Here is a 27,137-nt window from a genome sequence, read left to right as displayed (position 1 = left end):
TTTACTAGCCTTTTATCTCTGATTTGTAATAATCCAGATAATATCTATACCACCTGAAATGTTAGGAAATGCACGTGTTATAATTCTCATATAGGATCTCTGCCTTGTATCTCAGGTGAGTTTTGCTGAAGCTTTTCATTTCCTGCGTTTATTTATTTGAAAACTAACCTTCAGGATGTTTTGATAGACCTTATTACCCTTAGCTTCCCTGGTGGTGATAGTTGTCTCTCATTTTCAATTTTCCCTCTTTCTTTGACCCTCTAAAAAAGATTTGAAGCCAAAAATATAGACACAAATATAATGGAAACTAAGTATTTGTAGCATTCATTTTTTAAAAATCTTTCCTTAAAATGATTGCACTAGAAAGGAAACATTTTCTGTTTATGCAGTAGCAGGTACACTGATCAGCCAAATCCCTAATCAGTGGGATTTTTTAGAAATTTGTACAAGATTTAGCAGATTATTTGTCTTCCAAAGGGAAATATTTTAAATGTACAAACTCCCTTTTATTTAAAGAATGCAAAGGATTTTACACATCTTCCCTTACAATATCAAATTCTTCCCTTAAGATAGTAAAGATAGATTTCACATATGTGCCTGTGGGAGGATGTGCTGGCTTACAATCTCTCTCTCCCCTCAACAAACTGCTAGTTTTACTATATCACTTAGAGTAGTTATTCTCTAAAAATGGTCCTAAGACACTTGGACTTTGCGGAGATTCTGCCCCGTGGTCCTGATGCAAACGTAAAGTATGTAGATGAGCTTTTGCAGGTGGCACAGAAAGAAGAGGGACAACCAGCGTCCTGTGGTAATCACCCATAGTGATTTTTTTTCTCCTGGACATTCACTAACTAAAGCTCAAGAGCAGTGGACTGGATTTCTGTGGTACTCTCTGAGCCATCACTTTCTCTGAAAGTAATATGTTTCCACTTTCTCTTGATTGTGGAACAAGGCAAGGAAGGGGGGAATGTAGCAAACAAGTTCAGAGTGAGTTCATGGTCTTTCTTGTGAGGTATGGGGGCATGTTTTATGCCCATTTTACAAGTAAGCAAATATGCCTGCGGTTATAAAATTAGTTGCAACCAGGTTTTAGAGCTCCTGATTTCCCTGTTGTGACTTGATTAAAAGCAAAGGGTTGGGTTGGAGAGCACTGCCCAAGAGGGTAGGAGTGTGTTCAGTCTCGATCTGTGGGGAGAGGAGGAAACCAGTGATCTGAGAATCACTGGTTTCTTGTAGAACCTTGGATTAGTAATCCAGAAACCCCAATTTTTTTCATCCCCATCATGCTCCTGACTAATCACAACCTCGGGTATTCCCAGTAAAAAGATTAAACTAGATGAGATTAGATTCCATCGTATTTTGAATGTGTTTTAACCTGATGGGGTTTCTGTCACCCTCATTTTCACAGGGGTTAACAATTGGGAAGTGAGGAGAGTACGAATGCCCTCTGCCTTTAGGTGGCGCTAAAACTTGAATTGCTATTGCATGAATACACTTATGGCCTTCTTTGCATCTTGTTGTTTCTGCACTTGTTTGTGTAATGTTAAGAAAGGAGAGTATCTGATGTTTACGTATTTAAAAATACTCTTTAATTTTTAGAAATATATGCAAGAGGCGCGAAGTTTAGGAAAAAACCTGAGGCAACCCAAATTGTCAGACCTTTCTCCTGCAGTGATTGCACAGACCAACTGCAAATTTGTAGAAGGCTTATTAAAAGAATGTAGAATGAAGGTACGTATTACTCACTGATGGAAGACGGTGTGCTATCATGTTAATTCCATTTGTGAGGCTAAGATGAGCTGAATCAGCTCCCATCTGGGCCTGCAGCTTTCCTCGAAGAAAACTTTTCCTGGGGTATAAACCTCACGTACTCTTTACTGAGGTCATGAATTTTCACGGGTTCTCTGTTGCCCATAGAATCAGTGACATGAGAGCCCTGCACAATTTCTCTCACCTCTTCAGCCATTGCTGTCTTTTTCTCCAACATGAACAGGACAGTAAGCCAGTCAGAAGTTGTATCAGGAATGTGGTCATCTTATGCGAAAGGCAACACGGTTTTTGTGTAGAACCTTGTCCATGCCCATCATGTATGTATACCCATGAGGAAGAAGACCTTAGCTATAGGTTAGGTTTGTATATATTAACACACTAGTCGTCTTCTCAGATAGCTGTGTTCATCAAAGGTGATAATACAAACTGACAAAATTCAAGACATCATTTTAGCCAGTAATTCCATTCTTTTATTTGACAGTCACTTCTGGAGTACCTTCTGTGTATTCAGTATATACACTGGTTTCAGTATCAGCATACAGTGTTGAATCAGAGAGATGGTCTCGACCTTAAAGAACTAGATTCTCTCTCACTTTACATTTGATAAGTGCAGCTAAGACTGCTGTAAGTTGCTTAATTGAAACTAATTTCTATTTCCTTTTTATTTTCTGGTGCATACTCATGAGCAGAGACAAGATAAAAGAGGAAAAGAGGAAGGAAAAAGAGACCTGGTTCACTCACAGATTAGGGAGTTCTGAAAAAATTTAGAGCTGTTTGTGTTGTCGTTTTTGCCTAAGTGTAGTCAAAGCTAACTGCAGGTACCTTCAGTCTGCCAACGTGCAGGGGCAGTGGAGGCTTAGTTGCAGTGGCAGGATGGGTTTCACATTCTTCCCATTTCCTGGGTCTGGTGTGATTCCCCAAAGTTATTCAAGCTAGTATTCTGAAAACTGTCCATCATAAATGTTTACTTGAGGATACTTTCATATAGTATCATATTCTCCCACTAGTGACCCCGTATTTGTCTGACAAAATAATAAAACTATATGTGATATTACTGCAGTTATTTGACCACAGAAATTAAGATACTTTTCCCGGGGGCGCCTGGGTGGCGCAGTCGGTTAAGCGTCCGACTTCAGCCAGGTCACAATCTCACGGTCCGTGACTTCGAGCCCCGTGTCGGGCTCTGGGCTGATGGCTCAGAGCCTGGAGCCTGTTTCGGATTCTGTGTCTCCCTCTCTCTCTGCCCCTCCCCCGTTCATGCTCTGTCTCTCTCTGTCCCAAAAATAAATAAACGTTGAAAAAAAAATAAAAAAAAAAAAAGATACGTTTCCCAAAGTGATGAAAAATCTACAATTAGAAGTATAATGAAGGGATGGGGGACTGGCTCAGTAGGTGGAGTGTGCCACTCTTGATCTCGGGGTTGTGGATTCAAGCCCCACATGGGGTGTAGAGCTTACTAAAAAAATAATAATAATAATCTTTAAAAAAAAGATGTAGGGGCGCCTGGGTGGCTCAGTTGGTTGAGCGGCCAACTTCGGCTCAGGTCACGATCTCGCAGTCCGTGAGTTCGAGCCCCGCATTGGGCTCTGTGCTGACAGCTCGGAGCCTGGAGCCTGTTTCGGATTCTGTGTCTCCCTCTCTCTGACCCTCCCCCGTTCATGCTCCGTCTCTCTCTGTCTCAAAAATAAATAAAGGTTAAAAAAAAATTTTTTTAATAAATAAATAAATAAATAGATAGATAAATAAATAAAATTTTAAAAAGGTGTAATGAAAGGAACCCAGGTCTCTGATCTAGTAGTTGACTTGTTGGCTTTTTTACTTCACTACTGGGATAACACTTGTGACCACATGTGATGTTCTCAGACAAAACGCATGTTGGTGGAGAAGATGGGACATGAAGCAGTGGAACTGGGCCATGGAGAAGCAAACATAACCGGCTTGGAGGAGAACACCTTGATCGCCAGTCTCTGTGACCTGCTGGAAAGGATATGGAGCCACGGCTTGCAGATTAAGCAGGTAATAGTCTCAGGAGGTCCTGGTGATGTGGCTCGTTAGGAACCCTGTCAAGAAATGTCACAAAGAGAAAAAGATAAACATTAAAGGGTATGTTTCTTTGTCACAGGATAACGGGAAATGCACCATAGGCTTTTTAATTCCAGAAAAAGAAAATACAACCCATGATTAAGAGGTGGTTTGGGGCTCTTTTCCTGGTAAACAGAAGAGGATAAAACAGCACATTTACTGCAGAGGCCATATCCCCTGTTGAGTGTCTGCTTTCGTCACTGTCCAGGAAAAAAATCCGTTAGCCAGAATTAACCTTCTTTACCATTTTAAGGTATCTAGTTATTCAGGGTGCAAAAAATCAAATGGTTTCTTTGTTTTTGTCCCTCTTATCTCCTGTTCTGATTGTTTTCTGTTGTGAATATGTTCTTTCTTCCTCCCCTCTTCTCTTTCTCCTCTGGCTTTTTTTCTTCCATAGTTGGCATTCCATACACACAAACATATTTTGCATATGGATATACACAAATACACTCTGTGCTGCTAGAGCCTTTTAATTCTGTGGTTACTAGTGTGGCCAGTGTAGACAGTCCTAAACATACAATTAAATAACAACTGAGCTGAAGTTCAGAAGTCCATGCGTACTTCTGGCGGTCTCTTTAGTTGCCCTTCCCCAGGCTATTGCTAATCTTCTCAGTGAGGCAAAGGATGACCCTCCTTTCACAAGGAGTGAGTTGCTCAGAATATTACACAGCTGAGAATGGATGAGCTTGGATCTCCAAACATCAAAATGGCCATTTCAACGTGAATGGTTTTGATAAGAAATTATTTTTTGATTAATTAGTTCTTATAAGATGAAAAATTTTTTGTGCCTTGTAATTTCAGGGGAAGTCAGCTTTGTGGTCACATTTAATTCAGTTTCAGGACAGAGAAGAGAAACAAGAGCATCTTGCAGAATCACCAGGTGAGAGTTCATTGGTTTGTTTCTGCGGAACTGGTGGCATTGGACCATGGGAAGAATCAGTAGGATACGGCTTTGTCTATACCTCCTCTCTCTCTCTCTCAGGCTGAAACTTACCCATTTTGCCAGTAGTGAGGTAAGGCAGAAGGAGCAATAGTCACTTGACCTTTCTGATCTTCATCCACAAGACAGGGAAAATAATGTTACGCTATATAAGAGTATAATGTTGATTAAATGAGATAACATGTGAAAACCCCTAATGAATTGTTAAGGATCGTACAAGTATACCTTACTCTCACCACTGTTAGGCTGTAGTGTATCCTGGGTTTTTTTCCTTAAAGTTTTATACACCCATTATTAATAATCTTTCAGAAAAAAAAAACATGTATATGTATATATGCCTCAAAAGTCTTCAGGAGTCATATTTCTTCTTCAGTTTACAGCACGACATCACTTGTTAGAAGTGTTGTTATACTTTAGCTAGAGTTATATAGGGTTCATAGATACATATTTTTCTTTATGTAAAATAACCATCTATTTCACAAAAAGTAGAAGTAATGGTGGAAATCTAGTAGAGATAAAATGTTTTATATTCAATCAGCTATTTGGGAACCTTTTATAAAATTATAGATTCCCCAGGATGCCTGGGTGGCTCAGTCAGTTAAGCATCTGACTTCAGTTCAGGTCATGATCTTGCAGTTCATGGGTTCAAGCCCTGCGTGGGGCTCTCTGCTATTAGCACAGAGCCTGCTTCAGATCTCTGTCCCCCTGTCCCTTTGCCTCTTCCCTACTCATGCTCTTTCTCTCTCTCTCTCTCTCAAAAATAAGCATAAAAATTTTTAAATAAAAAATAAAGTTACAGATTATTTTGCGCATTCAGAAATGTTAAAAAAAAATAGATTTGAGAAAATAAGCCAACCAGCAGCTTAAGAAGGCATTGCAAATATAATTGAAGCATACCCTTCCATTCCCTTCATTGTAGTACTACCCTAAATGTGTTTATTGTTGGAAACCTAGGGGGTTTTTTGTTTTGTTTTGTTTTTTTAATGTTATTTATTTTTGAGAGAGAGAGGGAAAGAGAGCACGTGCGTACACGCACAACGGGGGAAGGACAGAGAGAGAGGGAGACACAGAACCCAAAGCAGGTTCCAGACTTTGAGCTGTCAGCACAGAGCCCAGTGTGGGGCTCGAACTCATTAACCATGAGACCATGATATGAGCCGAAGTTGGATGCTTAACTGACTGAGCCACCCAGGCACCCCAGAAACCTAGTTTTTAAATGTGTTTAATCAGACAGCTAGGAATATGAATTGATACTATATGTTATCCTGGAGCTCCACTAAATAGAATGCCAAGGTTCTGATGTCCCAAGATGTAATTGTATTTGTAAAAATTGAGATCAAGTTTAAAAGTGTTCTCTAGTGTCCATCTCCTTTGCCCTTTTCTCTCTTGAAAAAGTAAAAATGCAGGGCGGTTGGGTGGCTTAAGTCAGTTGAGCATCCAACTTCAGCTCTGGTCACGATCTCACAGTTAGTGGGTTCAAGCCCTGTGTTGGGCACCGTGCTGACAGCTCAGAGCCTGGGGCCTGCTTCTGATTCTGTGTCTCCCTCTCTCTCTGCCCCTCCCCCTCTCATACTCTGTCTCTGTCTCTCAAAAATAAATACTAAAAAAAATAAAAAGGGGGCACCTGGGTGGCTCAGTGAGTTAAGAGTCCGACTTCAGCTCAGGTCACGATCTTGCTGTTTGCGAGTTTGAGCCCCGCATCAGGCTCTGTGCTAACAGCTCGGAGCCTGCAGCCTGCTTCGAATTCTGTCTCCCTCTCTCTATGCCTTTCCCCCACTTGTGCTCTGTCTGTCTCTCAAAAATGAATAAATGTAAAAAAAAATTTTTTTTTAATTAAAACAAAAATAATAAAAAGTAAAAATGCATATATGCCCTGAAACGATCTCTAACATTTACCTGTGTTCCTAGACAATTTAGCTGTTCAGACCATAAAACCATAACCAAGGTAGCTTACTCTACTTAGAAAAAATAAATTCCTACGAAGAAATAAACCCTTTATAGGATGAAATGTTGGAGAACTGAGCAGAGAGATGGAAGCATTTGACTCTTTTGCCAGATGAGGCATGTGAGAATGTCCAGCTGTTAAAGCGAGCAGCTGCCTGGCAACACCAGCAGCTTCATGGCTTTGACTGCTCAAATGATGGGTGGTTGAGGTGGAGACCAGAGACTCAGCTGTTTGCAGTGGCCTTTTGTTAGTCAGTAGTGGGGCCAGCAAAACTCTCAAGTCAAGGCTAAAAAGTATCAAACGTGTCCAAGCCTCATGTAGTCACTATTTTTGCTGCAGTGTCAAGTGTTGATAAAGGGCTAGTCATAAGAGAATGAACAAAATCTAAATATTTTTACTGATCCTAAGTAGGACTAATGTAAGCCATGTAGCTTTTGAAATCAAACTTATTATCTGTTAGGAGGGGTAGATTTTATTATAAATATTGCTGTAACACTTCTGATGATTCAGCCCATGATGTTAGAATTTTAAAATATGACAGTGTGAAATATATATAAAAACATTAGTTAAAAAATAAAATACTTCTTTATTGAGAAGCAGTGTGTTCTAATTATACAGAAATTAGCAGTTTATTGACTTGCTTTTAAATCTAGGTGAGGTTTTTTTTTCCCCCAAAATTACTTTTTGTTTACCAACTGTGAAGCATCCTAATTAATGGCAATAAACAGGCTACATTTTCATATTAAGGAGTGATCCTCTGTGTACTTAGAGTTCAAACAGTAGGTTTGAACACCACTGTTACTAGCATTGAGCCAAGATGAGACTAGATGATAGATCATTATTGTTCCTTCAGAAGCAACACTGAACAGGAGTCAGAGACATTTTAAGGGTTGCAGAAGAATGGAAAGTCTGTCTTAGCAAGAAGACCACAGCAGGGTAGATTGTCTTAATTTTTTAAAAATAGACTTTATTTTTTATAGCAGTTTTAGGTTCATGGCAATATTGAGCACACAATACAAGATTTCCCATATACTCTCCACCCCCACATATGCACAGCCTCCCCCATTATCAGCATCCCCTAACATAGCGGTACATTTCTTATAGTTGATGAACCTACACTGACAGATCATTACCCTAAGTCCATAGTTTAGGTTCACTCTTGGTTTTGTACATATTATGGGTTTAAACAAATGTAGAGTGACGTGGATCCACCATTATAGGATCATGTAGTGTCGTTTTATTTATCCTAATATTTTCTGTACTCCACTTATTTATTTATTCCTCTGTTTCCTTACCTAACTGCTGGCAACCACTGGCCTTTTTATTTTCTCCATAGTTTTGCCTTTTCCAGAATGCCATGTAGTTAAGTGTCATGTAGTATATAGCCTTTTCAGATTGGCTTCTTTCACTTAGTAATGTGCATTTAAGTTTCTTTCACGTCTTTCAGACTGTCTTAATTTTGGCTTAGTTAAATTCTGCAGTGCCAAGTCACTGCACCTAGTAGTTTGAGGTCCTATTTCAGAGAAGGGATCTTAGGATGCAATCGATCCTAGAAAGACTGTTCTTGACATATTACTCAAAAGTTTCTACCTTTAAAAATATTGGCCAATTAAAATTAAAAAAAAAAATGTTGGCCAGCTTAGGGGTGCCTGGGTGGCCCAGTCAGTTGAGTGTCCAACTCTTCATTTCGGCTCATATCATGATCCCGGAGTCATGGGATCAAGCCCTGCATTGGGCTCTGCACTGCGTGTGGAGCCTGCTTGAGATTCATTCTCTCTCTCTCTCTCTCTCTCTCTCTCTCTCTCTCTCTCTCTCTCCCTTCCCCCCCCCCACCTTCTCTCTCTCTCTTAACCCCCCACCCCCTCTCCTCTCCTGTTCTTGTGCTCCTCCTCTCTCTCTCTCTAAAATTAAAAAAAAAATTTTTTTTAATGTTGGCCAGCTTAGACATAGATGGTATTCTTAAACTTTGCATCCTTAGACAAGATTCCACTGAACTTTCAGTGGATTTTTTTAATCAGTTGGCAAGTAGTAGAGTCAGATGCAGAAGAGGGTGAAAATACTGCTTTTAAATGGTCATTCTGGGTCTAGCCCAAGAATTTTGAGTCACTCTTCAATCATCTTACCTTCATCAAAAGTTCTCTATTAGGGGCACCTGGCTGGCTCAGTCAGTAGAGCGTGTCGCTCTTGATCTCAGGGTCATGAGTTCAAGCCCCAAGTTGGGCGTAGAGCTCACTTTAAAAAAAAAAAAAAAAGTTTTTAGGACACCTGGGTGGCTCAGTCAGTTAAGCATCCAACTTCAGCTCAGGTCATAATCCTGCAGTCTGTGAGTTCAAGCCCCACAGTGGGCTCTGTGCTGACAGCTGGGAGCCTGGAGCCTGCTTCAGATTCTGTGTTTCCCTCTCTTTCTACCCCTCCTCTGCTCACACTCTGTCTCTCCCTCTCTCAAAAATAAGTAAACATTAAAAAAAAATGTTTTTAAGTTCTCTATTAACTACTTACTTGCCTATAGACTGTAGATGGTTCTGTAGAAATAATATATACAGTCTCTGCCCTCTACAAACTTGCTGCCTATGTAGCAGCTTTGATTCAGGCAGATATACGAAAGAAATTCCTATGGCTGAATGTTAAATCCACAGTGTTTATATTGAAGGAGAAAGTGGCCTATTATATTTGAATGTGGTGAATTAAGAAATAGTAATAGATGTATACATTTAAATAGTATATAAATTTCTCTTCTGGAGTAGACTTCACAGAAACCTTCTTAGAGTTTAGATCTCTAGGTAAAATGTGTGGCTTCGCTCATTAACTCCTGTCTGTTTTCTTTGCACAAGCTTCTTAACTCTTTCCTCTAAAGCCACTAATAAATTATTGTATTGGCTTCCTGGGGCTGCCGCAATAAAGTACCACAAACTGGCTAACAGTCGCACAGTTCTGGAGTCCAGAACAAACAGTCCCAAATCAGCGTGTTAGCTGTGGTGGTCCCTGCGTTATGAAGGGAAATCGATCCCATGCTCTTCTAGCTTCTGGTCATCTCAGAAATCTCTTGGCCTTTAAATGGTATATTCCATGTGTCTTTACATCATCTTTTCTCTACTTGTGTCTATCTCTTTATCCAAATTTCCCTTTGATAAGGACACTGTTCACATTGGTTTAGGGCACATCCAAATAACCTCAAATTGATCAGCTACAAAGACCCTATTTCCAAATAAGGTCAAATTCACAGGTCCTAGGAGTTAGGACTTCTACATCTTCTTGGGGGCATAATTCAAAACATAACAGCTACTGTTGCTGACTTCCCATGTCATCCTCTATCTGATTAGCAAGATTATTCACAAATCTCTTTCTCCAGCCCTAGTTCCTACACATCCATCTTTGATGGCCCAGTGGGATCTCAAACTCAGGACATCTTAAAACAAACTAATTATCTCAGCACCTTTCCCTCCTGTCTCTATTTGGCTTTCTCCCTTCTCTCCGTATTATTTAATGGCATCAGCACTCTTCTCTCAATCAAGCTTAGCAGCTAGAAAGTCATCTGTACTGTAACAGAAAACCCAGTGGATGTGACATCAGAGTATTCTGCCCCTTTTGATGAATGCATACAGTTGAGCAGGTTTCTTGACCTCTTTGAGCCTCAGTTTCTTCATTTGCAAAATTAAGATTAACAAATCCAAAGGAAAGTAATAATTTGATGAGATAATATACATTAAATCATTTTATATTCATACTTAATATTTTTGATTCTTAAGTCTTCACTTTTTTTTTAACTTTTTCACTTTTATTAAAGGCTTTGACGAGAACTTCATAAAATGTCATGAAATTCTATTTGCTATACAGTAAACATCTACTTCTGAGTAAGAGACATATGTCATTATAGCAACCATTTTAATGTGTAAAAGAATTCTGAATTCTTACTATAAGTATTTGGCTAAAATAAGAAACATCTTTGCAATAAAACTGACAGTGTGGCTTCGGTAAAATATCAGAAATGTCTCCTGGAAAACGTGGGAATGTTTCCTTTTGCCAGATAAACTCTGAACAGTTACAGTTAAGGTGCGTAAATTAGACAAAGCTAGAAAGGAACATCATGTTTCTAGGAAAGAACAGCATGCAACATGGACTTCCTCCATGTCAAACTGACAACCACTTAATGACAATGACTTATTATACACAGGAAAAGTAGCATATGTTCTTCAGAAGGAAATGATATTGCAAGATAATTCTGATAAACCTTTTATTGAAGTCTTGAATAGCTTCAGAGAACATCACAGAATGGGTAGAGGCGATTTATAGGACATTAAAGGATTCCTTTATATTTTGATACCCTCCTTAAATATAAACACAAATCAAATATAAACACACTTGTAAAACTGTGATTCTCTTAATCAAACGGGTTTACTACCACACTCAGCTACTAGCAGCATTTGGATGCAAAGTTTAATCTGGACAAACCAAGGCGGAGACTCTCCAGTGGGCTCCTGCTGCTGCTGCTTCCAGATACCGCTGGTGGAACCCACTTAGGTTTTTTGTTTTCAGCTGAAGGACTGCTTATTTGTAGTGGTTTCCTAGTGGCCTCTGAAGAAACAGGGACCTTTTTTGGTGAAGGCTGAGGTTCTGATTTCACAGCGACTTGAGCAGCCTCCTGAAGTCTCTTCCAGAGTATTACATTTGGAGTTAGGTTTCTTCTTCTTTTCAACTGGGGATTTGACCTTCACTTCTTTCTTTTTAATTTCTTTCACCTTATTTTTTCTCATGGTGAAGTATTCATCATTGTCTTCACTCTCACTAAAATCAGAGTCATCCTCAGACTCTTCACCAGTTGCAAAGTGTGGTTCAGAGTGATTAGCACTGTCGCCATCACTGCCTTCCAGAAGAATCTTCCTCTGTTGTACCACAGTCTTTGATGCGGCTTCTTTTTTCCCTTGCACACCAGGAAAACCATCTTCCTCAGTAATCTTATCCAAATCTAAATAATCACTGGCTACACTGCAATTGGAGATATGAGGGTCCTTACTCATTGTTTTGGTTTCACTACTGTCACATTTTTCAATGCTTTTATCTCCAGCCTCTTCTGCATCAATGGTGACTGTTGGAAGTTCCTTCACTGATAAAGCTAGTGCAACTTCTAAGTCTTGCTGGTATAGCTTGTCACCTAAAGCCATCCTATTTTTAGGGGTTTTCTCTTGCAGTGGGATATCTCCTTTCTGGAGATTCTTCAGTTTAGGTTTCCTTGTTTCTAGTTTTAACTCCTTTGGTGGTGTTCTGGGTTTCTCATTTAAAGGTATAGTTGCAGAAATAAACTCATCATCGCTGTCAGAGTCCTGAAACCATGAGTAATTGACCTTGACCAGATTCTTATGCCTCACACACCGTGGCCCCCTCCAAAACTGAAAATCTGCAGTTTTCAAGTTCTTGTTGGCAGCAGTGGATGAATCTTGTTCACTTTCTACATCAAGTCGTTAAGTTCTGTGTTTGCTGCCACTGCACGTTTCTCCTCTTTGTTCTCACTGGCTGCCACTCTTTATCCATAAGCTGGCCTTTGGAATAACTTGTAGCTCATCTCCCTTACTTCTCTTATACCATCACACTCTCACTGTGGTTAACTAACTAATAAAAAGCCCTCGGGAGCATAGAATTCTTTTCACAATCCTTCCCCACTTTCCTAGGAGTTCTGCAGATTTCTAATTTGTCATTCAAGGCTCTGCCATCTGGCCGGAAATAGTCTTATCTTCCTCCTTGAGTATTTGTTGAGCCTGTATGTTGGGCCTCTGCTAGGCCCTTTGAGTATCCTAAGAAAAAGATATGACTGAGCCTCGAGGCATATAGTTTAACAGTAATAGAAATGTTAGATTATGCTAAGTTTATGTTACATGTTCAGTTTTATAGGTCCTGTTAGAGGGAACCACATCTAACAGTGTACCTTAGAGAGAATATTCAGGAAAGATTTCACAAAGAGGCAAAATTAAAGCTAAATTTTATTTTATTTATTGAGAACTTATTTTGTTCCAGGCAGTATTCTAAATGCTAAAGTATTCTAAGGTAGATATTGTTACTGACCTGTTTGCAGATGACAAAACAAACCATAGAGAGGTAAAATTACTCACCCAAGTCAGGGAGCTGTTAAGTTATCTGTAGGGTTTGAGAAAGCCATGTTCCTAGCTGTTAAACTATAGTCCTCTCAACCTAAAATGCTAAATAGGCTGGGGACACCTGGCTGGCTCAGTCAGTTGAACATCCAACTCTTAATTTCAGCTCAGGTCCTGATCCCAGTGCCATGGGATCAAGCCCTACGTCAGGTTCTGTGCTAATCGTGTGCTGTTTGGGATTATCTCTCTCTGTCTCTCTCTCTCTCTGTCTCTCTCTCTCTCTCTCTCTCTCCCTCTCCCTCTCCCCTTCCCTCCCACTGTCACCCTCCCTCCCTCTCTCTCTCCACCCCTCTCCCCTGCTTATGTGTGAGCTCTTTCTCTTAAAAAAAAATGCTAAATAGGCTATAAACATGGAGAAGGATACAGAAGTGTTAAAGGGCGAGCTAAAGACTAACAGATTGCATGGAGACATGAAAAAATACATCGTATGTTTAAGAAACATTGATTAGCAAAGAGTGGAGGATATAGGGTTCCAAAATAGGATTCCTAGAAAAAAGCTTAGGCCTGTGAATGCTCTTACTGTGGATGCTGCTGCTTTTTTAAATGTCAGCCTCCTTTTTTATTAAGTCTCTCCCCTCTTCTCTGCTTCCAGAGGCATGATTCTTTCTTGTTGTCATGTCTCCCTCTAGCCAAGTTGCTGATTATGGTTTCAGCTCCTTTCTCCTGCCTTGTGATCTTTTTTTTTTCTCTCTCTTTTCAACCTATTTCTTTTTTTTTATTTTTTAAAATTTTTTTTTCAACGTTTTTTATTTATTTTTGGGACAGAGAGAGACAGAGCATGAACGGGGGAGGGGCAGAGAGAGAGGGAGACACAGAATCGGAAGCAGGCTCCAAGCTCTGAGCCATCAGCCCAGAGCCCGACGCAGGGCTAGAACTCACGGACCGCAAGATCGTGACCTGGCTGAAGTCGGACGCTTAACTGACTGCGCCACCCAGGCGCCCCTCAACCTATTTCTTACCACTGGTGTGGCCTTCTTTCATGCTGTCTAATCATCTAGCACGTAGAGGCGTTCTCTAAGGTGTGCTTTCATTAACAACACACTTAAATCGTGACAGTCTCAGACAGGAAGACTAACATAGCACATTTCCTGCAAGTCTCTGGAACAGTTTCCTGGGTGTCTGTTACCTCCTAGGTATCCAGATAAAGTAGCATTTTCAGTGACCCATTGAAAACTCCCTCCCGAAACTGCCATGACAAATGACCTGGTAATGGAAGGCCCGGAAAAGAACTGCCTTTAGGTTGTCCTGGCCACCGTCTCTTTATCCTGGCAGCCTCATCAGTGCTCATTCATACCTGCCAAGTATCAGCCTAGCCTCTTTTACTAGATGCCAAAACATGCAGATCCAAATACAACAAAATGTTCACTGCCAGCTTCAAATATATCTATGTGTTTCCGCATTGTACCCTAGTCCCCACAAACTAGAATGGATCTAAAAACTGGGGAAATGGACGTTTAATATACAGTAAAACCCACATCTTAAATTCTAATGTTATCCATGTATTTGCTAAGTGTGATGCTGCAATTTAGTTTTCGTTTACAGATAGTAAGATGGAAATAAAGGGCACAAAACTCCACAGCATCCCATTTAAAGTGAGATTGAGCACTCCTCCAGCTACATTAGCCAACAATTGCTTGCTTAGCTATTGCTATATAAGAGAATAATCTTTCCTTCTTTTATAAATGTTAACCATTCAAGCTCCAAAGAGAATGATTCATGGACATTAAACTTCTAACTGTCCATGACGATTACTCACTTTGCCTGATATACTGTAGTTTGGATTCTGAACTTTGAAGTAGAAACTTATCAGACTAGAGAGCCTAGACTCTTAGATTTTCCTTTTTTTGAAAAAGGAAAATGTTTATTTATTTATTTTTAGAGAGCGCAAGGTAGGAACAGAGAGGGAGAGAGAATCTCAGGCTCTGCGTTCATGAACTGTGAGATCATGACTGAAGCCGAAATCAAGAGTCAAGACACTCAATTGATTGAGCCACCCAGGCACCCCTAGATTTTCCTTCTTATTTTGTTTTGTTTTACGTTTGTTTATTTTGAGAGAGAATGGGAGAGGGGCAGAGAGAGGGAGAGAGAGAATCCCAGTCTTCATGCTGTCAGTGCAAAGCCCAATGCAGGACTTAAACTCTTGAACTGTGAGATCATGACCTGAGCCGAAGTCAGACACTTAACCAACAGAGCTACCCAGGTGCCCCTGGATTTTCCTTACTAAGCACTCTTTCACAGCATAAGGAAATTATGTGATTGCAATTTATGAGCCCAGACGTGAATCACACACTTAGTAGCTTAATTTATAGACATTGCTTTCTTGTAATTATCCTGAGCTATTAGAATGAATAACTTTAGCCAATGACTGGTCCTTATGACCAAAAGTTTATTTATTATTTGCTAAAGTAGGCTTTTATGATTCATTTTAAATTTCCAAATGCAGCTTCAGATTAATTAGAAAGAAAATAGCTGTTTTTCTGTATTAATAAAGTAGCAACATTCAGGGAAAAAATTTCTAGCTTTTCTGTTGTCTTTAAAATTTGTTCCTATCGGGGCGGCTGGGTGGCTCAGTTGGTTGAGCGTCCGACTTCGGCTCAGGTCATGATCTCATGGTCTGTGAGTTCGAGCCCCGCGTTGGGCTCTGTGCTGACAGCTCGGAGCCTGGAGCCTGTTTCCCATTCTGTGTCTCCCTCTCTCTCTCTGCCCCTCCCCCACTCATGCTCTCTCTCTCTCTCTCTCTCTCTCTCTCTCTCTCTCAAAAATAAACATTTAAAAAAAAATTTGTTCTTATCAAAGTAATTTGAAAGTATTTATTTATAGGATGTGAACCATGTATATATTTTTTTGTCCTTGCTATTATTTTTCTAATACTTTGCTGGTATTTTTTTATATAGTTGCCCTTGGACCAGAAAGAAGAAAATCTGACTCAGGAGTTATGTTGCCAACACTCAGGGTCTCTCTTATCCAAGACATGAGGTATATGTGCTAATATTTGATGATAACTGTTAAATATTTGTGGCTTTCACTTACATTGCTCAAATAATTATGGCTATATGTATTTTTTGCTTATGTATTCTGAAGAAAACATTTTTTATAATCTTGCTTACTTTACTGTTTTTTTTCCTGACATTAAATCCAAAGGGAAAATACAACTGAGAAGACTTTTAAAGTAGTGGAATTATTTTCCAGTTTATTCAGTTTTTTAAAACCTCCTTAAATACCTGCTGCCCACAGTCACAGACCAAAAATATCTGCACATAATGCCAGGTTACTTGGCAAAAAAACTACTATTAGGTAGGTTTAATTTGAAGCAAATGCAAATCTGAGAATTATTAGTTGCAGTTACTGGTCTTAGAAATCATTAGAAAGCACAGGCTAAGCTCCTTCTTGTCATTTGTATATTAGTTCAAATGTTGCTTTGTCTAAAAAGCCTGCCCAGACCACCTGTTAGACCACCTGCTAGCCACCCAGTCACTCTCTTTCACACCCCTGTGTGTCCTTTCCGTAGCAGTTATTTGAGTTTGTTTGTTCTAACAACCTTCATGAGAGAGGTCAATCTGTCTGACATGTAAAACTTTTGAATTACTACTAAATGTTGATGGAGTTCAACATGTAATTGGTGCTCAATTAATACTTGTTAAATGAAGGATTTGCCTACTTTAAGCTCTGTGAGTGTACATGAGAGTGTGTGTGTGTGTGTGTGTGTGCTTATCTAATATTTTCGCATATGCCTTTATATCTTTACCTGATTCTACTGGCCAAACTGCTGTTGAACTATTTTGGTTCAAGTTTTGAAGCTTAGAAAGGTGGTGATTGCTGGAAATAATAAAGATTAGAGCAGAAATTAATGCTATAGAAACCAAAAAAATAGTAGAACAGATCAATGAAACCAGAAGTTGGTTCTTTGAAAGAAATAACCAAATTGATAAGCCACTAGCAAGTTTGATCAAAAAGACAAAGAAAAGGACCCAAATAAATAAAATCAAGAATGAAAGAGATCACAACCAACACAGCAGAAATAAAAACAATAAGAGAATATTATGAATAATTATATGCCAGTAAAATGGGCAATCTGGAAGAAATGGACAAATTCCTAGAAACATACACTACCAAAACTGAAACAGGAAGAAATAGAAAATTTGAACAGACCCATAACCAGTAAAGAAATCGAATTAGTAATCAAAATCTCCGAAAAAACAAGAGTCCAGGGCCAGATGGCTTTCTAGGGGAATTCTACCAAACATTTAAGGAAGAGTTAATACCTATTCTCTTGAAGCTGTTGCAAAAAATAGAAATGGAAGGAAACTTCCAGACTCTTTCTATGAGGCTAGCATTACCTTGATTCCAAAACCAGAGACCCCACTAAAAAGAACTATCGACCAATTTGCCTGACGAACATGGATGCAAAAATCCTCAACAAGATATTAGCCAGCCGGCTCCAACAATACATTAAAAAAATTATTCACCACGACCAAGTGGGATTTATACCTGGGATGCAGGGCTGGTTCAATATTCGCAAAACAATTAACGTGATTCATCACATCAATAGAAGAAAGGACAAGAACCATATGATCCTCTCAATAGATGCAGAGAAAGCATTTGACAAAATACAGCATCCTTTCTTGATAAAAACCCTCAAGAAAGTAGGGATAGAAGGAGCATACCTCAAGTTCATAAAAGCCATATATGAACCACCCAACACTAATATCATCCTCAATGGGGAAAAACTGAGAGCTTTCCCCCTAAGGTCAGGAACAAGACAGGGATGTCCATTCTCACCACTGTTATTCAACATAGTATTGGAAATCTTGGCCACTGCAATCAGACAACATAAAGAAAAGGCATCCAAATCAGCCAGGAGGAGGTCAAACTTTCACTCTTTGCAGATGACATGATACTCTATATGGAGAACCCAAAAAATTCCACAAAAGAACTGCTAGAATTGATTCATAAATTCAGCAAAGTTGCAGGATATAAAATCAATGTACAGAAATCGGTTGCATTCCTATACACCAACAATGAAACAACAGAAAGAGAAATCAAGGGACCGATCCCATTTACAATTGCACCAAAAACCATCAGATACCTAGGAATAAATCTAACCAAAGAGGTGAAAAATCTATACACTGAAAACTACAGAAAGCTTATGAAAGCCCTTGAAGAAGACACACAAAAAAAAAAAAATGGAATAAGATTCCATGCTCCTGGATAGGAAGAACAAATATTGTTAAAATGTCAATACTACCCAAAGCAATCGACATATTCAGTGCAATCCCTCTCAAAATAACACCAGCATTCTGCACAGAGCTAGAACAAACAATCCTTAAATTTGTATGGAACCAGAAAAGACCCTGAATAGCCAAAGCAATCTTGGAAAAGAAAACCAAAGCAGGAGGCATCACAATTCCGGACTTCAAGCTATACTACAAAGCTGTAATCATCAAGACAGTATGGTACTGGCACAAGAACAGACACTCATATCAGTGGAACAGAATAGAGAGCCCGGAAATGGACCCACAAACGTATGGCCAACTAATCTTTGACAAAGCAGGAAAGAATATCCAATGGAGTAAAGACAGTCTCTTCAGCAAGTGGTGCTGGGAAAACTGGACAGCGACCTGCAGAAGAATGAACCTCGACCACTTTCTTACACCATGCACAAAAATAACTCAAAATGGATGAAAGACCGAAATGTAAGACAGAAAGCCATCAAAATCCTCAAGGAGAAAGCAGGCAAAAACCTCTTTGATCTTGGCCGCAGCAACTTCGTACTCAACACATCTCCGGAGGCAAGGGAAACAAAAGCAAAAATGAACTACTGGGACCTCATCAAAATAAAAAACTTCTGCACAGCAAAGGAAACCATCAGCAAAACTAAAAGGCAATGGGAGACGGAATGGGATAAGTATTTGCAAACGACATAGCAGATAAAGGGTCAGTATCCAAAATCTGTAAAGAACTTATCAAACTCAACACCCAAAGTACAGATAATCCAGTGAAGAAATGGGCAAAAGACATGAATAGACACTTCTTCAAAGAAGACATCCAGATGGCCAACTGACACAGGAAAAAATGCTCAACGTCACTTATCATCAGGGAAATACAAATCAAAACCACAATGAGATACCGCCTTACACCTATCAGAATGGCTAACATTACAACTCAGGCAACAACAGATGTTGATGAGGATGTGGAAAAAGAGGATCTCTTTTGCATTGTTGGTGGGAATGCACGCTGGTACAGCCACTCTGGAAAACAGTATAGAGGTTCGTCAAAAAGTTAAAAATAAGGGGCGCCTGGGTGGCACAGTCGGTTAAGCGTCCGACTTCAGCCAGGTCACGATCTCGCGGTCCGGGAGTTCGAGCCCTGCGTCGGGCTCTGGGCTGATGGCTCAGAGCCTGGAGCCTGTTTCCGATTCTGTGTCTCCCTCTCTCTCTGCCCCTCCCCCGTTCATGCGCTGTCTCTCTCTGTCCCAAAAATAAATAAACGTTGAAAAAAAAAATTTATAAAAAAAAAAAAAGAAGAAGAAGATGCGGTATATATGCACAATGGAGTATTACTCAGCAATCAAAAAGAATGAAATCTTGCCATTTGCAGCTACGTGGATGGAACTGGAGGGTATTAGGCTAAGTGAAATGAGTCAGTCAGAGAAAGATGAAAATCATATGACTTCACTCATATGAGGACTTTAAGAGACAAAACAGATGAACATAAGGGAAGGGAAACAAAAATAATACAAAAACAGGGAGGGGGACAAAACAGAAGAGACTCATAAATATGGAGAACAAACTAAGGGTTACTGAAGGCGGGATGGGCTAAATGGGTAAGGGGCACTAAGGAATCTACTCCTGAAATCATTGTTGCACTATATGTTAACTAATTTGGAGGTAAATTTCAAAAATAAATAAATAAAATTAAAAATAAATAAATAAAATTACACTAATCTCAGGAACACATTAAAGATAACAAACAACTAGTGTTGTCATTGAGCAATATCTTACTGGAGATTCCAGACAATATAGTAAGTCCAAAAAATAAAAAGTGCATATATTTGAAAAAGTAAAAAAAAAAAAAGATGTATATATATACACACACACACACACACACACATATACACACATACATACAATGTACATGTATATATATGTACATACATACAATGGAGTATTACTCAGCAATCAATAAGAATGAAATCTTGCCATTTGCAACTACATGGATGGAACTGGAGGGTATTATGCTAAATGAAATTAGTCCGAGAAAGACAAATATCATATGACTTCACTCATATGAGGACTCTGAGAGACAAAACAGATGAACATCAGGGAAGGGAAACAAAAATAATATAAAAACAGGAAGGGGGACAAAACAGAAGAGACTCTTTTTTTTTTTCATTAAATTTTTTTTTGTAACATTTATTTATTTTTGAGACAGAGAGAGACAGAACGTGAACGGGGGAGGGGCAGAGAGAGGGAGACACAGAATCCGAAACAGGCTCCAGGCTCTGAGCCATCAGCACAGAGCCCGACGCGGGGCTCGAACTCACGGACCGCGAGATCACGACCTGAGGGGAAGTCGGCCGCTTAACCGACTGAGCCACCCAGGCGCCCCCAGAAGAGACTCTTAAATATGGAGAACAAACAGAGGGTTACTGAAGGGGTTGTGGGAGGGGGGATGGGCTAAATGGGTAAGGGACACTAAGGAATCTACTCCTGAAATCATTGTTGCACTATATGCTAATTTGGATGTAAATTTAAAAAATAAAATTAAAAACAATAAATTCTTGGGCGCCTGGGTGGCACAGTCGGTTAAGCGTCCGACTTCAGCCAGGTCACGATCTCGCGGTCCGTGAGTTCGAGCCCCGCGTCAGGCTCTGGGCTGATGGCTCAGAGCCTGGAGCCTGTTTCCGATTCTGTGTCACCCTCTCTCTCTGCCCCTCCCCCGTTCATGCTCTGTCTCTCTCTGTCCCAAAAATAAATAAACGTTGAAAAAAAAAAAACAAAACAATAAATTCTTCAGATGCCTGTAAAATAAATAAGAAAAAAAAAAAAAAGAAAGAAAGAAAGGTGGTGATTGCTGAGATACTTTTTACTAATCGGTTTAAATGTGAGAGTATACAAGAAATGTAAGTCCTATTGCTTAGCTTCTTTTTACAGATGTGAAAGCTCAGGTCCAGGTGGTCAAGTCTAAGACCATATTACCAATTAACAGCAGAAGTGGAACTAGAACTAAGGTATCCTGACCATAGGTCAGGTCTCTGTCTAACTAGATGCAAGTTCTCAGCCTTTGCCACATCACCAGGAAAATATCTACTGTGACTAGACACAAATAAGTTGGCAGTAGTGTAAGGGTGTATATCAGTTTAAATATAATTTAGTATTACTCTGACTAAATCTATATTTGTTCACGGTACTCAGCTGAAAAACTGATGTCCTGTGACTGAACACACAACAAATTAAAATTTGACTTTTAATTTTTAGTCTTTGTCCTACAAAAAGTCTAAAAAAGACCCCCGAGTATCCTAAAGTGATGTTTTGACAAAATGATAGATGCTTTTAATAAAACTTGATTGGTTGGCAGGGTGCCTGGCTGGTTCAGTTAGTTGAGCATTAGATTCTTGATCTCGGGGTCCTGAGTTTGAGCCCCATCATGGGCTTAGAGTTTACTTTAAAAAGAAAAAAAATTGGGGGCACCTGGGTGGCTCAGTTGGTTGAGCATCTGACTTTGGCTCAGGTCATGATCTCGCAGTTCGTGAGTTCGAGCCCCACATCAGGCTCTGTGCTGATGGCATGGAGCCTGCTTGGGATTCTGTCTTTCCTTTCTGCCCCTAACCCTGCTTGTGTGCGCTCTCTCTCTTACTCACTCTCTCTCAAAACAAATAAATAACTGAAAAAAATAAAATATTTATTAAAAATAAATAGATAAGTGTTGAGGTAATAATAAAGAAGAATGAAACCTTGCCATTTGCAGCAAGGATGGAGCTAGAGGGTATAATGCTAAGTGAAATGAGTCAGTCAGAAAAAGACAAATACCATGTGATTTCTCTCATATGGAGAATTTAAGAAATAAAACCAATGAACAAAGGCAGGGGGGGAAGACAAACCAGAAAAATACAGACTCAACTATAGAGAAGAAACTGATGGTCACCAGAGGGGAGGTGGGTGGGAAGATGGGTAAAACAGGTGAAGGGGATTAAGAGTACACTTATGAAGAGCACCGAGTATAGAATTGTTGAATCACTATATTGTACACTGAAATTAATATAACACTGTGTGTTTTACTGGAATTAAATTTTTTTAATCACAAGAAAGACTATATGTATGAATATACACACACACACACACACACACCCATTAAGTACATTCACATTATTGTGCAGCCATCACCACTATCCATCTCCAGAATTCTGTTGTCATCCCAAACTGAAACTCTGTACCCATTGAACAATAAATGTTTCCCTATTCTTGGTTCTCCCCAAGCTCCTGGTAACCACGTTTTCATTTTCTTTTCTTCCTTTCTTTTTTTTTTTTTTAAATGTCTGTTTATTATTGAGAGAAAGAGACATACAGAATCTGAAGTAGGCTCCTGGCTCCGAGCCGTCAGCACAGAGCCCCGTGCGGGGCTCAAATTCATGAACTGCGAGATTATGACCTGAGCCAAAGTGGGATGCTCAAATGACTGACTGAGCCATCTAGGCAGCCCACTCCTATTTCATTTTCTGTCTCTGTGAATTTGACTATTCTAGGTACCTCATTTAAGTCAAATCATGCTTTTTGCATCTGGTTTGTTTCACTTCGTGTATTTTTTGAAATGTTCATTATGAGGGCACCTGGGTGGCTCAGTCAGTTCAGCATCTGACTCTTGATTTTGGCTCAGGTCATGATCTCACAGTTCATGGGTTCAGTCCCCACATTGGGGTGTGTGCTGACAGCATGCAACCTGCTTGGGATTCTCTCTCTCCTCTCTGCCCCTCTCCCTTTTATGCATGCACACACATGCGTGCACTCACTCTCTCTCTCAAAAATGAATATTTTTAAAGTGTTTTATTAATATATTTTGGGGGGGGGTGAAGGGCAGAGAGACAGAGGATCTGAAGCAGGCTTTGTGCCAATAGAGAGCCTGGTGCAGGGCTCAAACTCATGATCATGACCTGAGCTGAAGTCACTTAGCTGACTGAGCCACCCAGGTACCCTTAAACATTCTTTTTAATGTTCATTATCAAAATGTTTAAATCTGTGTTACAACCTGTATCAGAATTTCCTTCTTTTTTAAATATTAATATTCCATCTTCTATATATATATACCCCATTTTTTTTAACAGTAAATATTGGATTGTTTCCACCTTTTGGCTATTGTGAATACTATAAATGTTGGGTATTCAGTTATCTGTTCAGGTCCTGCTTTTAGTTCTTTTGGGTATATACCCAGAAGTAGAATTGCTTGGTCACATGGTAATTCTGTGTTTAATTTTTTGAAGAACCACCATTCATTCTGTTTTCCACAGTGGCTGTACCATTTTACGTTCCTACCAGCAATACACCAGGGTGCCAGGTTTTCTGCCTGTGAAACGAGAGCATTATTTCCCCAACCAGATGACTTGATGCTCTTTCACCAATACGGGTATTCTCTGCCTGGAAGCTAGATAAAAATCGGAAGACTGCTTGCTCTCTTCAAAAGAAGAGATGTGGAAGCCTAATCATCCAGCTCCATGCTACTGATCCTCATGCTCATGGGACTAATAGCATCTCAGGAAGCCCCTGAGAAAACACTGCCCATGGCTGTCTCTCCCTCTTCTCTGCTTCCATTCTGCCTCCTTTAAATGACGTTTTATACACTGTTGTTCTTTTTCATGATATATTTACTTTAGAGTTTAACTCTTAGTGGACAGGATTATTTCCCTGTTTCTAGGTTCTTGGCAAGTGCTTCATTTTAGTCCCTAATCATTACCTAGATAGCTGACATAGATGTTTTTCCTTCAGGAAAAACACCCAAGTAATATTCTAAACTTTGATTTCTTTCAGTTTAGACAATTAAAGAAAAAACGTATTTTCCAAGATTAGTGTACCTCTCTGAGTCTGTGTTCTCTATTGGGCACATGTCTTTGTTGGTACCTCCTGTCTTTCCAGGTTTATCTCTTGAGGCAAAGACATTGACACTTTGAGTCCTGCTACTTGTCAAGAGTCTTGGCACCAAATTGCTTAGTAGCTGGCATGAGTCCAGGATAGACTCATCTGAAGGCTATCCAGTTTGTCTTGGTATCTTAAACAATTCTGCAAGACCATCGTGAATGCCAAGTATCGCCACACTGTCAGTTGTAGAATGATTTTTAGTTCCATAGAGAAAGGCTGGGGATAGTAAAGAAGTGTATAGATTATCTACATAGAAAAGAGAAGTATTATTATGATGTTACCAGTATTAAAGATTTCTTTCCAGAGTAACCATGTACATGTCATCTAGCTATTCAAATACTTTTATTCTTGATGACAAGGTAATTAATGTTGAGGAGCACCATAGAACATTACATGACCAAGGAGACTGTAAGTTCTGTAATCCAAGTCTGGGTATTCTGACTATGTAAACAAATGAACCGGCTGTCTGAGTGAATCCTAGAAAAATTCTGTTTATATGAAAAGATGGGAATAAATTATCTGAGGGCAAATTAGCTATTTCCTTTATCATTTTTTACTAATAATATGTGCATAGGTCCCTGTGAGTCTCTTGCTTTATTCTACACTAAAATTAAGTGGTTATTGGGGCGCCTGGGTGGCGCAGTCGGTTAAGCGTCCGACTTCAGCCAGGTCACGATCTCGCGCTCCGTGAGTTCGAGCCCCGCGTCGGGCTCTGGGCTGATGGCTCAGAGCCTGGAGCCTATTTCCGATTCTGTGTCTCCCTCTCTCTCTGCCCCTCCCCCATTCATGCTGTCTCTCTCTGTCCTAAAAATAAAATAAAACGTTGAAAAAAAAATTTATAAAAAAATTAAGTGGTTATTGATTTCATTACCCCAGGAAGGAATATTTTGAGTAATTTTTTATGTCTGTACGGAATGTGAGCTTAAATTAAAATTGGCCAATCCTTAATTTATCTAAAAAATAATGCTGGGTTTAAAAATAACAAATAAAACTGGGTTTTGTTAATGATACAGTGGAAGTAAACACTGGTTTTAGACTCAGGAAATGTGGATTAAAATGTAGCTGCTACCACTCTTAGAAATCATTTGGTTTTAGAGAACAGAAGCCCATTCAAACTAGCTTCAGTAAAAAGGAATGGATTTATTGGAGATATATAAAAGTGTTTTCCAGAATCCAAGAATAGGAACTGTGACTGCTAAATCTTGTCACAAGTTACTGTCACTGTCTCACTGAAAGCAAATCATCTCTGTTTCTCCCTTCACATCTGCTCATCTTCCCCTCCCTGTCCCTCCTTTGCCTTGCCTTTTTTTTTCTGTTTTATTGTGTACAGGCCCAAGCCCTGGCTTTAACATCCTTTCTTATTTTTAGCATTCAACAAAAACTAACCTGGTTTTCCAGTATACAAATTCCTAGTTTCTGAGAGAAAATCCAGTGAACTCAGTTTAGATCAGGGATGTTCCTCTTACTCAGTCCATTTTAGTGAAGGATTAGGATCATAGTGGTAAGTGGAGTTGTGTCTTCTGGGTCTATGGAAGGGGAGCTTCTCCAAGAATGTGAGTGTGAGAAAGAAGTAATTGATAGAAAATGGGTGACATGTCTAGAATAATACTTATTATCTCTGTGACCTTGACTGGATCACTTAGTCTCAATTAGTCTCCATTTTCTCACCCTTAAAGTGAAATAATGATGATCTCCCTCTGACTAGTTTTTGTGACAGTCAGATAAGACAAGGTACACAGAAACTTTTCTAAATTAGAAAGCTTTATAGTAGAGTTAGGAATAAATCAAGTAAATAAGTTATTTAAACCATACCATATGTGCTTTTCTGTGAATTAACAGGATCTATTTTGGAAGTAATACTTGTATAATATTATGCTGAATTCCATTATAGTCATCTATAATAAATTATTCCAATTAAAAGTAGATCCAAATGGCATATAACTACACAGCAAATTTTTAATAGATTTGGATTAGTTTAATAACAAAATGCGTATAAATTGTTTTAAAGCATAGAGTTAGATATAGATTCACAAAGCAGCAGAGTTTTTGAGCTCTTACTATGTGCTAGGCCCTATGGGGTACAAAGAAGGCTGCAAGGCTGCTAAGGAATCGTGGGGCTCCTTTTCCCAGGAGCTTTTGTAAGCTGAGAAACATGTACACCAAGAGAAAATGATAAAAGTAATAATAAGCAGTACATGGTAAATGTAAGTTAGACTATAGTGTTTCATAAATTAAAGAGGTCATTGAAGGCTGTGATGGTCATGGAAAGCAATCTAGAAGGAGCTAGGATCTCAAACATGAATAGAATCAAATAGGGAAGCAGGTAATGGAATGCAAAGTCTTATGAGTCAGTTGTCTGGAATGGAACTTTTTTTTTTAATTTTTTTTTTTTCAACGTTTATTTTATTTTTGGGACAGAGAGAGACAGAGCATGAACGGGGGAGGGGCAGAGAGAGAGGGAGACACAGAATCGGAAATAGGCTCCAGGCTCTGAGCCATCAGCCCAGAGCCTGACGCGGGGCTCGAACTCACGGACCGCGAGATCGTGACCTGGCTGAAGTCGGACGCTTAACTGACTGCGCCACCCAGGCGCCCCTGGAATGGAACTTTTTTGAATAAGAGGATATATTGAGACTGAGGGGTAGTAAGTATAGTCTGCACAGTTCAGACTATATCCTGTGAGGTTTTGAAGGTTCTGGAACAAAGGAATTATATTATGGATGCAGTATTTTAGACAGCTGTTTCCCTGGTGCCAGTGAATAAGATGGGCTTGCAAAGAAGAGTCTGGTGGCCTTGTCTCCCAACCCCCATGCCTCCTCCCAAGAAAAAAACTAGCACAAATTCTTTAATGATGGGAATGCTGATTGCCACCTAAGATAGATTGCATGTTATATATTCCAGTCCTTCTCATTTTCCTTAAACATAGATTGTTTTCCAAATTACAATTATTTTCATTTTGTCATTCTTAACCTACCATGTCTCCAGATTCTTGTTTAAGGCCAACATAAAGCTTATTTTAGTAAATTTTACTGTTTTAGCATAGAAAATACTAAGGAAAAGATTAGACCACATAAGTGCTTATCAGATCTAATGTGGATTCATTTCCAGTGACTACACTTTGAATCAACTTT

General features: G+C 39.4%; 2 protein-coding genes across 8 annotated transcripts in view; one reads left to right on the top strand and one right to left on the bottom strand.

The window, feature by feature from the left end:
* DENND5B (DENN domain containing 5B) overlaps window positions 1-27,137 on the top strand; it is a 198,650-nt gene that overhangs the window by 144,098 nt on the left and 27,415 nt on the right. For 5 of the 7 annotated variants that reach the window (XM_047866470.1, XM_047866467.1, XM_047866468.1 and 2 more), the window contains 4 exons: window positions 1,600-1,731; window positions 3,634-3,786; window positions 4,654-4,732; window positions 15,775-15,856. In XM_047866470.1, coding sequence (XP_047722426.1) covers window positions 1,600-1,731; window positions 3,634-3,786; window positions 4,654-4,732; window positions 15,775-15,856 — 446 coding nt within the window. The remainder of the gene's footprint in view (window positions 1-1,599; window positions 1,732-3,633; window positions 3,787-4,653; window positions 4,733-15,774; window positions 15,857-27,137) is intronic. The other 2 variants (XR_007153926.1, XM_047866473.1) reach the window with 1 other exon arrangement.
* On the bottom strand, window positions 10,820-13,861 carry LOC125169783 (RAD51-associated protein 1-like). The gene is given in 3 exon segments (XM_047865527.1): window positions 10,820-11,379; window positions 11,381-12,180; window positions 13,840-13,861. Coding segments are annotated over 3 exon segments (1,053 nt in total). The 3' UTR covers window positions 10,820-11,148.

The sequence above is a fragment of the Prionailurus viverrinus genome, chromosome B4 (genome assembly GCF_022837055.1).
Source record: "Prionailurus viverrinus isolate Anna chromosome B4, UM_Priviv_1.0, whole genome shotgun sequence".
Classification (NCBI taxonomy): domain Eukaryota; kingdom Metazoa; phylum Chordata; class Mammalia; order Carnivora; family Felidae; genus Prionailurus; species Prionailurus viverrinus.
This window is presented reverse-complemented; position numbering and strand designations above follow the sequence as displayed.